Consider the following 13,034-nt stretch of genomic DNA (forward strand, 5'->3'; position numbering starts at 1 on the left):
AGTCTTCTGTTTAGACATGTAGCTAGCTAGCTAAACAATTTACCACCATTCCAACTCATAATGTTACTACCCTGCCTGAATTTTGACAACAGTATCAAGTATTTTCTTAGAAAATATGTTCCTTTATAGAAATGTGTGCTAGTGTTTTGAATATAAAAGTTGTTTATCTCTGTACCTGTAGAATAATTATTACCGGAAATGAACGGAGAGAGAGAGATGTGTGAGAGAGATCAATCAATCCTTCTAGCCGAGCATTAAAATGACCTGCCCTGGATTCAGAGCCATCCGGGGCCAGGAGGATTAAAGATGATCAACTATTTTTGACTGAAATAATGCAAAGGTGCTTTAACTGGCTGTGGTCCGGTCCCCTCTCTGATCTCCTCTGGGCTGCATCCTCATTAGTTGTGCTGCTGCTATCTCTGCAGAGATCACTGGTTTAACTGCCTCTTCCAGCTGCTGCTGCTGCCTAGTCCGCCTCTCCCTCTCTCCTCCCTGATGGACTGTTCAGATCACAGTGCAGTGAAAGGACACAAGGGGAGACTTCATTCCACTGTTCCTCCGCTCTGCTCCATCAGATGAAAAAGAAAAACATGGTTGCATGCTGCCAGCCACTGGACTTAGGAACGGAGGGATGAGCTGTCAGGCAGGCACCCCCTACTCCCCTCCTCTATCCCTCTGTCCCTCCACTCTCTTCTCTTCTGCAGCCAGGCCAGACCGTCCCGTAATATCCATCTTCATGCCTCCCTTCACTTACTTAATGGGTTCGGTGGGGTCAGTTCTCCTGGCTTTCTGCTCAGCAGACAACTGCTCCCACTTGAAATGTAGACTCCAGTCGAAGCCTGCAGCAGAGAGAGAGAGATAATCACAACATGAACTGAGAATGTGGGAGGGTGAGGGAGAGAAATAGCGGGAGAGAGATGGTAAGTCAGGGGAGGGTCAGGAGGAGAGCATTGCAGGTCAGAGAGAAGGGAACCAAACGACTAACAACAAAAGGATGATGGGAGGAAGGGGGTGAGAAGGAGGGTGGACTATGAACTATAAAGGCGGGGTGGATTATAAAAACGCTGCAGCAGCCTCTTCCTTCATCACACGCTTTATTAATCTCTGGCAGAACACTGTCAATAATTACAACCACCATTCCTGCAACCGTCTCCTATTTAATTACCCTAATGATTAATTATGGGCCCCAGCCCATTGGCTAATAGCTGATCTGGGCTGAACCTTGGGAATGACCTTTATCAGGCTTTACACAAGAGCTTTTAAATAGCCCTTCCCATCCTGTCCTGAGACAGACGCAGTGCCCTTGATGTCTTCAAATCTATGCATGAGAGAGCCAATTAATATTTGTTCTATTAAAACTTCTCTGGGCTATGTGGGACGCTAACGTCCCACTTGGCCAAAAGCCAGTAAAAATGCAGAGCGCCAAATTCAAATAAATTACTATAAAAATCAAACTTTTATTAAATCACACATGAAAGATACCAAATTAAAGCTACACTTGTTGTGAATCCAGCCAACATGAAAGCACACCAAACGATTATGTTAGGTCAGAGCCAAGTCACAGAAAAACAGCCATTTTTCCAGCCAAAGAGAGGAGTAACAAAAAGCAGAAACAGAGATCAAATTAATCACTAACCTTTGATGATCTTCATCAGATGACACTCATAGGACTTCATGTTACACAATACATGTATGTTTTGTTCGGTAAAGTTCATATTTATATCCAAAAATCTGAGTTTAGGCGGGACGCTACTGTCTCACTTGGCCAAAAGCCAGAGAAAACGCAGAGCGCCAAATTCAAATAAATTACTATAAAAGTCAAACTTTCATTAAATCACACATGAAAGATACCAAATTAAAGCTACACTTGTTGTGAATCCAGCCAACATGTCAGAATTCAAATAGGCTTTTCGGCGAAAGCAAACAATGCTATTATCTGAGGATAGCAACAGAGTAAACAAAGAGAGAGAAGCATATTTCAACCCTGCAGGCGCGACACAAAACGCAAAATATAATTCATGCCTTACCTTTGACGAGCTTCTGTTGTTAGCACTCCAATATGTCCCATAAACATCACAAATGGTCCTTTTGTTCGATTAATTCCGTCAATATATATCCAAAATGTCCATTTATTTGGCGCATTTGATCCAGAAAAACACCGGTTCCAACTTGTGCAACGTGACTACAAAATATCTCAAAAGTTACCTGTAAACTTTGCCAAAACATTTCAAACTACTTTTGTAATACAACTTTAGGTATTTTTAACGTAAATAATCGATAAATTGAAGACGGGATGATCTGTGTTCAATACAGGATTAAAACAAACTGTAGCTAGCTTTCTGGTCACGCGCCTCTATCTAACAGTACACTTCAAGTGACCCTCGTTCAAGATGGCCGTACTTCTTCATTACACAAAGGAAAAAACCTCAACCAATTTCTAAAGACTGTTGACATCCAGTGGAAGCGGTAGGAACTGCAAGAAGGTCAATTAGAAATCTGGATTCCCAATGAAAACTCATTGAAAAGAGAGTGACCTCAAAACAAAAAAAATCTGAACGGTTTGTCCTCGGGGTTTTGCCTGCTAAATAAGTTCTGTTATACTCACAGACATGATTCAAACAGTTTTATAAACTTCAGAGTGTTTTCTATCCAAATCTACTAATAATATGCATATCTTATCTTCTGGGGAAGAATAGCTGGCAGTTGAATTTGGGTATGCTTTTCATCCAAACGTGAAAATGCTGCCCCCTATCCTAGAGAAGTTAATAAAGTACGTGGATGAGTGTCTGTTTGTGTACGTGAACATGTGTGTGCGTGTGCACGGCTTAGTGTGTCTGTGTATGTGTCTCAGTATGTGTGTGTGTCACACCCTGATCTGTTTCACCTGTCTTGTGCTCGTCTCCACCCCCACCAGGTGTCTCATGTTTTTCCCCCATTATCCCCTGTGTATTTATACCTGCATTTTCTATGTGTCTGTTGCCAGTTCATCTTGTATTGTCAGGTCGTACCAGCGTGTTTCCCGTTTTTTTTTGTTCTCAAGTTTTTGTTTCTATTCTTCCCGGTTCTGACCTTTCTGCCTGCCCTGACTCTGAGCCTGCCTGCCATCCTGTACCTGCTTGACTCTGACCTGGTTTACCAACGTCTGCCTGCCCTCGACCTGCCCTTTGCCTGCCCCCTGTGTTATAATAAATTATCTTAGAATCAAACTATCCGCCTCCTGTGTCTGCATCTGGGTCTTATCCTGGGTCGTGATTGTGTGTGTGTGTGTGTGTGTGTGTGTGTGTGTGTGTGTGTGTGTGTGTGTGTGTGTGTGTGTGTGTGTGTGTGCGCATGGGAGAGAGAGAGGGTCTGATTTGGAGCAGACCCAGGAGTGCTGGCGCAGCAGTCTGCAGGCAGGCAGGGCTGGCTCTCAGTGGATCCATACGCCTCTATTGACACCACATATTTTTCATGTTATGAGAGATGGCTACATCAATAATTAAAACGTCCAATCTGAGAAGGCCTTGGACTATTATCCCCATTGGCTGTCGTATCCAGTTCTCTGGGAACACTGATTGGAGCTGTTCATCTGGGTGTGTGTGTGTGTGTGTGTGTGTGTGTGTGTGTGTGTGTGTGTGTGTGTGTGTGTGTGTGTGTGTGTGTGTGTGTGTAGCCTCTACTATCCAGTTAATGGAGACCTAGTAGCCTGGGGGAGGAAAGGGAAAGAAGGAAGGGATGGGGTCAGGGATAAGGGATGAAAAGAGGGATGGAGAAAGGGAGGGTTGGACAGAGAGCTGGACAGATACAGAGAGAGAGAGAGGGACATGAGTGTGGCGATAGCGATTAGGACGGGAAGGTCAAGTCCCTGTCGCTCCATACCTCCACGGAGGTCAGAGGAGGCTGCTACGTAGGCGAAGGTATCCATGTTGATGATGTCGATCACTGGGCTCACCACACAGGTCGGGTCCTGGTGAGACGAGAGAGAGACGGGGGTCAGAGATGTTCAAAACTCACAGTAAGAGCCAATGGCACGATTCCCTATTTACAGTTCAGAAGCTGAAGTTAATGAAAAAGGTATGGGAGTAATGGGAGGCATTGATGTGCTGCAGGGCACTGATTAAACATACATTATGTTCATACAGTAGGTCGCCCAGTAGTGTGGATGATGTTTCAGTTAATGCTCTGGTGCTCATTCAGTAGTCATAGCCTAGTAGTCCTGAAGTCAAGGAAATAACCGGGGAAAATGTCCACCTTTAGGACATGTGATACATCTGGTGGGATGTGCTGATTAATTGCTGTTAGGGTCACTTGAAAGACATGATAATGGCTTGGGGTCATTGTCTTGTCTTTCCTCCTTCCAGCTAAAGGAAGGTACATCGATCAGTGTCTGATCAGATCAGACAGAGTGAATAGGAGGTTAACAGGCGGTGTGTGTGAAAGTCATGTCTTGAAATAGTCTGCTCACACACCCATGCCTGCCATGCACACACCAGTCAGAACTCACAGACACACACACACTAAGTCTCAGTCAAAGCCCATGACAGAGTCATCTTTAGGAGCTGACACATACGCACGCACACACACACACACACACACACACACACACACACACACACACACACACACACACACACACACACACACACACACACACACACACACACACACACACACACACACACACACACACACACACACACACACACACACACACACACACACACACACACACACACACACACACACACACACACACACACACACACACACACACACACAGAGTGACAGGCAGCATCCTGGGCGGTCTGACCACATTATCTGACATTTGATTCGCACACGCTCATCTGCTCTTCTTCAGACATTCACTTTCTCTCATCCCTCTATTCCCCTCCTCTCCCTCTTATATTTTCTCTCTGCCAAGGTGATTGACCAGCACCCATGCTTCACAAGACTGCTCGGGTACGTTTTCCATTTCCCATGAGACTACTGAGTTTTCCATCCCTTTCAACCATATCAATTGCAAATTATCTTCTGTTCTCAGACATTACGCAGCTCTGAGAGGAACGCCCCTTTACAGCGGCGTGGTGTGTCATGAATGTTATACATGCGTCTTTGTGTCTGCATTTACATAAATCAATAAGTAATACATTTAGAAATAGATATGTATATATGTGGATAGTGATGGATGACTCCCTCAGAACAAAATCAATTCTGTTTATTTTAATATATTGATTGTTTGTAGACAAGAGCTTCCTGTATTAGTACATATATTACAAAACATTATGCTATGCCTCGCAGCGCCAAATCCAAAATAATGATGGGACGTTGTTGAGAACTTCATGCCAGACATCGGCAGCCGTACCAGGGAATTAAGATGCAGACAGCACTTTGAAATCAGACATGCATGAAGGTTAGTATATAATTGAATATAACATGTAAGCCCCCCAGCATTAGCCAGTTACCATAGACGTCTATCAATGTTTAGAGAGCAGCATGTCCACATAAGAGCTTTTGAGAGAGGGGGGGGGGGGGGGTGAGTCAACCCTCTGTCTTAGCCTGGGGGTGAGGAAGAGTGCTGTTGGTGTAAATTGAGGGAGGCACTTCTTCCAGATTAGGGGCAATCAGAGGAACAGCAGAAGGTAAACTGCCATTTTCTCCCCTGTCACAACACACTGAGAGCTCTGAGAGCTGCTGGAGGGGTGGTGCTCCATGAGACAGTTCACAATGCTACAGTTACACACAAGCTAGGAGGGAGTTTTTCATTCATTCCTGGAGATAAAGACATATACTGTATCAAAAAGAGAGATTATGTGTAGGAGTCCGAGAGTAGGGTGGGGGGTTCTGTTGACTGAAGTTCACAAAAAAGCGGACAGTTAAGTCACCTGATAGAAATATGTTGTAAGAACAAATACGCATTAGAGTTCATTTTTCGTCATGAATCTTGTTCTTGAGGAAGTTCTGCAGAGTGGTCCCTAACTGGCACAGTCACAAAGTAACCCTAGTAACCCTAATGCCTAACTGAATTTTTACAATATACTCAATTTTGACTTTGCAGATGGCCTATCTAAGGGGAAATCGCTTAGTTCTGTCTCCATGACAAGACTCATGACAATAAACATCAACCTGCATTTTAAGGTGGGACTTATTTTCTCTGAAGTTTGCAAGTAGCTTTATTCTGTCTAGGAAAAATAATATCAAATGAGTATACGAGAATGGGGTGGATTTTCTTTCTATTCTGGGAGATGTATCAGAAGGTGCAGAGTAGATGTTGGAGGTGTGTGTCACTGCCTGTACTGTACAGTACTGTTACTGTAGATGTAGGAGTGTGTCAGTGCCTGTACTGTTACTGTAGATGTAGGAGGTGTCAGTGCCTGTACTGTTACTGTAGATGTAGGAGTGTGTCAGTGCCTGTACTGTTACTGTAGATGTAGGAGTGTGTCAGTGCCTGTACTGTTACTGTAGATGTAGGAGGTGTCAGTGCCTGTACTGTTACTGTAGATGTAGGAGTGTGTCAGTGCCTGTACTGTTACTGTAGATGTAGAAGGTGTCAGTGCCTGTACTGTTACTGTAGATGTAGGAGGTGTCAGTGCCTGTACTGTTACTGTAGATGTAGGAGTGTGTCAGTGCCTGTACTGTTACTGTAGATGTAGGAGGTGTCAGTGCCTGTACTGTTACTGTAGATGTAGGAGTGTGTCAGTGCCTGTACTGTTACTGTAGATGTAGGAGTGTGTCAGTGTCTGTACTGTTACTGTAGATGTAGAAGGTGTCAGTGCCTGTACTGTTACTGTAGATGTAGGAGGTGTCAGTGCCTGTACTGTTACTGTAGATGTAGGAGTGTGTCAGTGCCTGTACTGTTACTGTAGATGTAGAAGGTGTCAGTGCCTGTACTGTTACTGTAGATGTAGGAGGTGTCAGTGCCTGTACTGTTACTGTAGATGTAGGAGTGTGTCAGTGCCTGTACTGTTACTGTAGATGTAGGAGGTGTCAGTGCCTGTACTGTTACTGTAGATGTAGGAGTGTGTCAGTGCCTGTACTGTTACTGTAGATGTAGGAGGTGTCAGTGCCTGTACTGTTACTGTAGATGTAGGAGGTGTCAGTGCCTGTACTGTTACTGTAGATGTAGGAGTGTGTCAGTGCCTGTACTGTTACTGTAGATGTAGAAGGTGTCAGTGCCTGTACTGTTACTGTAGATGTAGGAGGTGTCAGTGCCTGTACTGTTACTGTAGATGTAGGAGGTGTCAGTGCCTGTACTGTTACTGTAGATGTAGGAGGTGTCAGTGCCTGTACTGTTACTGTAGATGTAGGAGGTGTCAGTGCCTGTACTGTTACTGTAGATGTAGGAGGTGTCAGTGCCTGTACTGTTACTGTAGATGTAGGAGGTGTCAGTGCCTGTACTGTTACTGTAGATGTAGGAGGTGTCAGTGCCTGTACTGTTACTGTAGATGTAAGAGTGTGTCAGTGCCTGTGCTGTTACTGTAGATGTAGGAGGTGTCAGTGCCTGTACTGTTACTGTAGATGTAGGAGGTGTCAGTGCCTGTACTGTTACTGTAGATGTAGGAGTGTGTCAGTGCCTGTACTGTTACTGTAGATGTAGGAGGTGTCAGTGCCTGTACTGTTACTGTAGATGTAGGAGTGTGTCAGTGCCTGTACTGTTACTGTAGATGTAGGAGTGTGTCAGTGCCTGTACTGTTACTGTAGATGTAGGAGTGTGTCAGTGCCTGTACTGTTACTGTAGATGTAGGAGTGTGTCAGTGCCTGTACTGTTACTGTAGATGTAGGAGGTGTCAGTGCCTGTACTGTTACTGTAGATGTAGGAGGTGTCAGTGCCTGTACTGTTACTGTAGATGTAGGAGGTGTCAGTGCCTGTACTGTTACTGTAGATGTAGGAGGTGTCAGTGCCTGTACTGTTACTGTAGATGTAGGAGGTGTCAGTGCCTGTACTGTTACTGTAGATGTAGGAGGTGTCAGTGCCTGTACTGTTACTGTAGATGTAGGAGGTGTCAGTGCCTGTACTGTTACTGTACCTCCTTGATCCTCCGGAGCAGTGGGGGCAGCCAGTCCTTGTTGACCTCACAGTGACTGTCCAGGAAGGTCAGGACCCCGGCCTTCGCTGCATCCGCCCCACGTACCCTGGAGCGGATCAGACCTGAAGAGAGAGAGATCAGAGACAGAGGGGTCAAAGGTCATTCTCATCCCTAACTACTGCTGTGTCTGTCTGTCTGTCTGTCTGTCTGTCTGTCTGTCTGTCTGTCTGTCTGTCTGTCTGTCTGTCTGTCTGTCTGTCTGTCTGTCTGTGTCTGTCGGTCTGTCTGTCTGTCTCCAAACCCAACCACTGTATCTAAACCCAAACACCAATACTATCTGATCTCTAGATGATGTTGCTGAAATATACTCTCAAATACTCTGAACACAATGTCCCTTTATTGTCCACCTCATGCGTGGAGACAAGGGAGGTCTTAAAAAGGCCATTTGTGTCTGTTTATGGGGCAATGACGCAATTACAGCCCTTAGACATGATGGTCTGAATGGGACATCACACTGTTAAGAGGTCTCAATGATTGAAGGACATTCTTTCCGGCTAAATAGCGAAATCAATAGTCTCTGACATAGGACAGAATGTCATTGTATGAAATTGTAGGACTCTGTAAGTTTCGCACTGCGCCGCGACTCCAGCCAATTAAAAATCCCATTTCATCCTCAATAACGCTTTATTTTCTGGATGGGTGAGCTCACCCTCCCCCCTCAACAGTTGCTAGTTGAAGGCTGACTGTGTAGCTGCCAGAGAAAGAGAGAAAGAGAGATAGAGAGATAGAGAGATAGAGAGATAGAGAGAATTTACTACTAAAGCTTGATAGAGACGACATGGCATGACAGCTTCTGCTGTTTGTAGCATTAAAAAGACAATCAAGTCTAAATGCCTCAAACCATTTACAATTTAGAGTGTGAGTTGAGGCCCCGGGGACTGTTAACTACACCCGGGCCCCTATACACACACAAGTTCATCAACACTGTAATGGAACACTGAGGCTGGGTAATGAAACCTCCGGCTCCAGGAATAAACAGAGGACTGCCTAACAACAGCCTAACGATACCATTTGTTACAATCTAATTGTGGTTGTAATGATTTTTACACTTGATTAGGTATTGTCAGAGAGTAATTTCTTCGTTTTTTAGATGGAATCTTGGAAGTTGTCGTCTTGAGATTAGAGTTCTCTGCTTTTCATGAGCAGAGCAGGAATCTAATTACACACAATGCCTCACACACCTGTCTCACCACTACAACGTACACAAGAACAGCTATTTCAAGGCTATTGATTTCAAATCATCATCCCATTCCATTAAAATGTGCTCCATCGTTAAAAGTCAGATCTGACTGCTGAGTGCATAAGAGACTGGCATGTTTATAACTTGCCAGCAAAAGCCTATCAGTCCCAGGGTCTGAAACAAAATGACGGCAAGACATAGCAGGACCTGGCAGCCAGACCTGTGATTGCAGAACTCTAAAAATCCTCACCACTGCACGCGCAAAACGGCCTGGAGGACTATCCATCGTTACGACGGCCAACCTGCTGAGTAATCACCTCGCCCCCCTCAGCACATCCTCCTCGTCCGCACCCTTCTCACCCCTACATCCATCCCCAAAACCCCCCAATCACTGCAACCCTAAACAAAGCGTTGCAGTCAGTGTTGGAATGGGTAATAACCTAGTAATAACCTGGTCCTGAACATATGTAAAACTAAAAGCGCTGAATTTAGTAAAAATCATTCCCTAAGTTCTAGACCTCAGCTAAATCTGGTAGTGCATGTGGCTGTGAGCAATTGGAGGAAACTAAACTTTTTTGTGTCCCCTTACACTATAAATTGTCATGGTCAAGGCATATTGATTCAATTGTTGTAAATATGGGGGGAGATGCTCAGAATTTTTAACAACACAGTTGGACTAAGCAAGTCCTGCAGGCTCTAGTTTTATCTAATCTTGACTATTACCCGGTGATATGATCAAGTCCTGCAAAGGACCTAAAAAAGCTGCAGCTGGCCCACAAAAACAATAACGAGGCCATATACGAGGAGTACCAGTACCAAGTAGTGTAAAGTACTTAAGTAAAAAATACTTTAAATAAAATATATATATGCATATATTTGACCAAGAAGGAGAGTGATGGAGAGCTGAATCAGATGACCTCGCCTCCACAATCATCTGTCCTCAACCCAATTGAGATGCTTTGGGATGAGTTGGACCGCAGAGTGAAGTAAAAGCAGCCAATAAGTGCTCAGCATATGTGGGAACTCCTTCAAGACTGTTGGAAAAGCATTCCAGGTGAAGCTGGTTGAGAGAATGCCAAGAGTGTGCAAAGCTGTCATCAAGGCAAAGGGAGGCTACTTTGAAGAATCTCAAATATAAAATACACACTACCAGTCAAATGTTTTAGAACACCTACTCATTCCAGGGTTTTTCTTTATTTTTACTATTTTCTACATTGTAAAATAATAGCCACGCTTTGCCTTGATGACAGCTTTGCACACTCTTTTGTGTATTTTGATTTGTTTAACACTTTTTTGGTTACTACATGATTCCATATGTGTTATTTCATAATTTTGATGTCTTCACTATTATTCTACAATGTAAAAAATAATAAAAATAAAGAAAACCCTGGAATGAGTAGGTGTGTCCAAACTTTTGACTGGTACTGTATATATACACAGACAGATATTTAAAAGTCTGTGATGTCTATGCTAATGTTTTAAATGCATGTAAATTGTAAAGTATTTTCCGACTAGTCGTTGCCATTGGCAGCAAGTCACAACCACGCTTATCTATCCCAGGCTGAGAACAAGTCAAGAAGGTACACAAGATTTGAGGTTTGTTTGCAAGAGGAGGTTTAAGACCTTTCAGTCATACTTGCACTGAATACAATGACAACTAGTGAATAAACATAAAAGCACCAGAAAAAAAACAATGAGCACTAATCACCATTGTGACAGCTACAACAGTCTTTTGCACTAGCCTAGAATGAAATACTTCAAGATACTGAAGACTTCAACAACAATCAAAACTGCACCCTATCTTGTGTTATACAGTAAAGTGAGGTGGATGCTGTAAGATACTACCCATATGCCTTGGTGTTATTAGGTGAAACTGGCTGCTTTTGGAGTTTTTTGGAGGTAAGATTGTCAGCCTGTGAGGTGAGATGGGGTTCATCTCCATTACCTCTCTGCTGAACCCTCCGATCAGGGGAACTTCAAACGCCTGTGAGAGCTGGGGCTTGCGCACCTCTATCCACCGCACAGCAATCTGCATCTCGTTACTGTCTGAGTTCACATCTCAGGATTTCAACATATATTTCACCTCAGACTGTATAATGTGCTGAAGCAGAGGCAGATAGCGTAGAGGGGTTTTAACTAGCAATCAGCACACGCTGCTTTTTAGTATTCCAGGTTTTTTTGTTGTATAAACTGTAGTCTATTATAACAGTGCTGTATGGCATCATAGAAAAGTCCTCTGTGGAGTTATATAAAGGTGAAACAGGAAGCATCAACATGATAACCATGATAAATACGTTTTTACCATGACTCATAGATGCAATATAATAGTGTTGCATTTGTGCTCAGACTATGTTCCAGTCAACCTTTTGATGTCTTGCTATAATCAAATCAATCTATTTATAGAGATACACAGACAATTCCCACGTTGTCTAGATGGGATCATGGCGTGTCTGACACAAAAATATCCAACCCTCTCGAGTCAACACATCCCTGAATCTGCTCTCTTGTCTCACAGCTGGTGCTTGAGCTTCTCCCTGTGGTCTAACCTGAAATCATCTACTGTGGGATACTAGCGGGGAAACATCCTCCTCACAAAAACACTTGTATGAGGCTCTAACGCTGCTCTTCCCTCTTAGGCTTGGCAAAGGCAAGTGGTGGTGGGCTCTAAGGTGTGTGTTCAAGTTGAGGACACAATTGTATACTGCACAGATGAAATACTCCACACACACACACACACACACACACACACACACACACACACACACACACACACACACACACACACACACACACACACACACACACACACACACACACACACACACACACACACACACACACACACACACACACACACACACACAAACTAGGTTACCTTCTCTCCTGTCATTCCGAAGACACTTTACTTTGGGCAACTTGGTGAGTAGAAGGCAGTCGTTTGCTGAAAGGGAACATTTGATGCAGGGTGAGATGAAATGTTCACAAAACCGTCACCCACACAGTACATGGAATTGGAATTCAATTGTAAAAAACACATTGACAGAGACAGGGGAAATCTTTTCAATCACTGATCCTTTTTCTCCGGCAGCTGAGCCAGAATGGGAGAGCTCATCACATCCATCTCCAATCCATTTCCTCCTGGAATCAGATCTATCTCTGCTCACAGCTGCTCTTCTGTTCTACCCACCATCCCCACTGTAGTCATCTACCAGGATGATCTCGTGAATCAGGTGGACTGGCGTCCTGTTCAGCACACTGCAAATTAAAAAGAGAGCAGCAGTAGTGTTAGAAACTATTGTATTTCTTCTAGACGACAATCTTTATAGAGCAGCAACAACTGAAATCTACTTTTTCCCCTGTGTTATGTGAAATGTTCTATTGGAAAAATGGAGAATGATATTATCGTTCTGAGAATGTATTACGGCATAAATAAAATAACAATATTTCATTACTTCTGAAGATGACTTGTTTTTTTTATAACTATAACCCCCAAAATGTAATTTGGATGAGTGTCTATTACAAGGGTATGAGAAAATACAGGACCACTCCTTTTGGCTTCAGCTCTTTTTCCACCCAACACCATCCTCTGACACTAGAATCTCTCACTATAAGAACCACAGATAAATCTCCCTCTAATATTCTCTCCTCTCCTGGGGTACATGGCTGAACAGCAGGTGATGAGGCGAGGAGAGATGGAGGGAGAGGTACACCACCTCCCTCAGATTACTTCACCTTTAATCCCAGTCTGAATCAAGGCACATCTACCCTCTCCTCCTCCCTCACAGGCCCTC

At 43.8% G+C, this 13,034-nt stretch overlaps 1 protein-coding gene across 1 annotated transcript in view; it reads right to left on the reverse strand.

Moving 5' to 3' along the window:
* galnt14 (UDP-N-acetyl-alpha-D-galactosamine:polypeptide N-acetylgalactosaminyltransferase 14 (GalNAc-T14)) overlaps positions 1–13,034 on the reverse strand; it is a 119,571-nt gene that overhangs the window by 28,754 nt on the left and 77,783 nt on the right. The window contains exons 4-8 of the mRNA XM_071370188.1: positions 12,431–12,498; positions 12,119–12,184; positions 8,004–8,125; positions 3,859–3,946; positions 755–839 (exon numbers count right to left, since the gene is read on the reverse strand). Coding sequence (XP_071226289.1) covers positions 755–839; positions 3,859–3,946; positions 8,004–8,125; positions 12,119–12,184; positions 12,431–12,498 — 429 coding nt within the window. The remainder of the gene's footprint in view (positions 1–754; positions 840–3,858; positions 3,947–8,003; positions 8,126–12,118; positions 12,185–12,430; positions 12,499–13,034) is intronic.

Source organism: Salvelinus alpinus, chromosome 27, assembly GCF_045679555.1.
Source record: "Salvelinus alpinus chromosome 27, SLU_Salpinus.1, whole genome shotgun sequence".
NCBI lineage: Eukaryota > Metazoa > Chordata > Actinopteri > Salmoniformes > Salmonidae > Salvelinus > Salvelinus alpinus.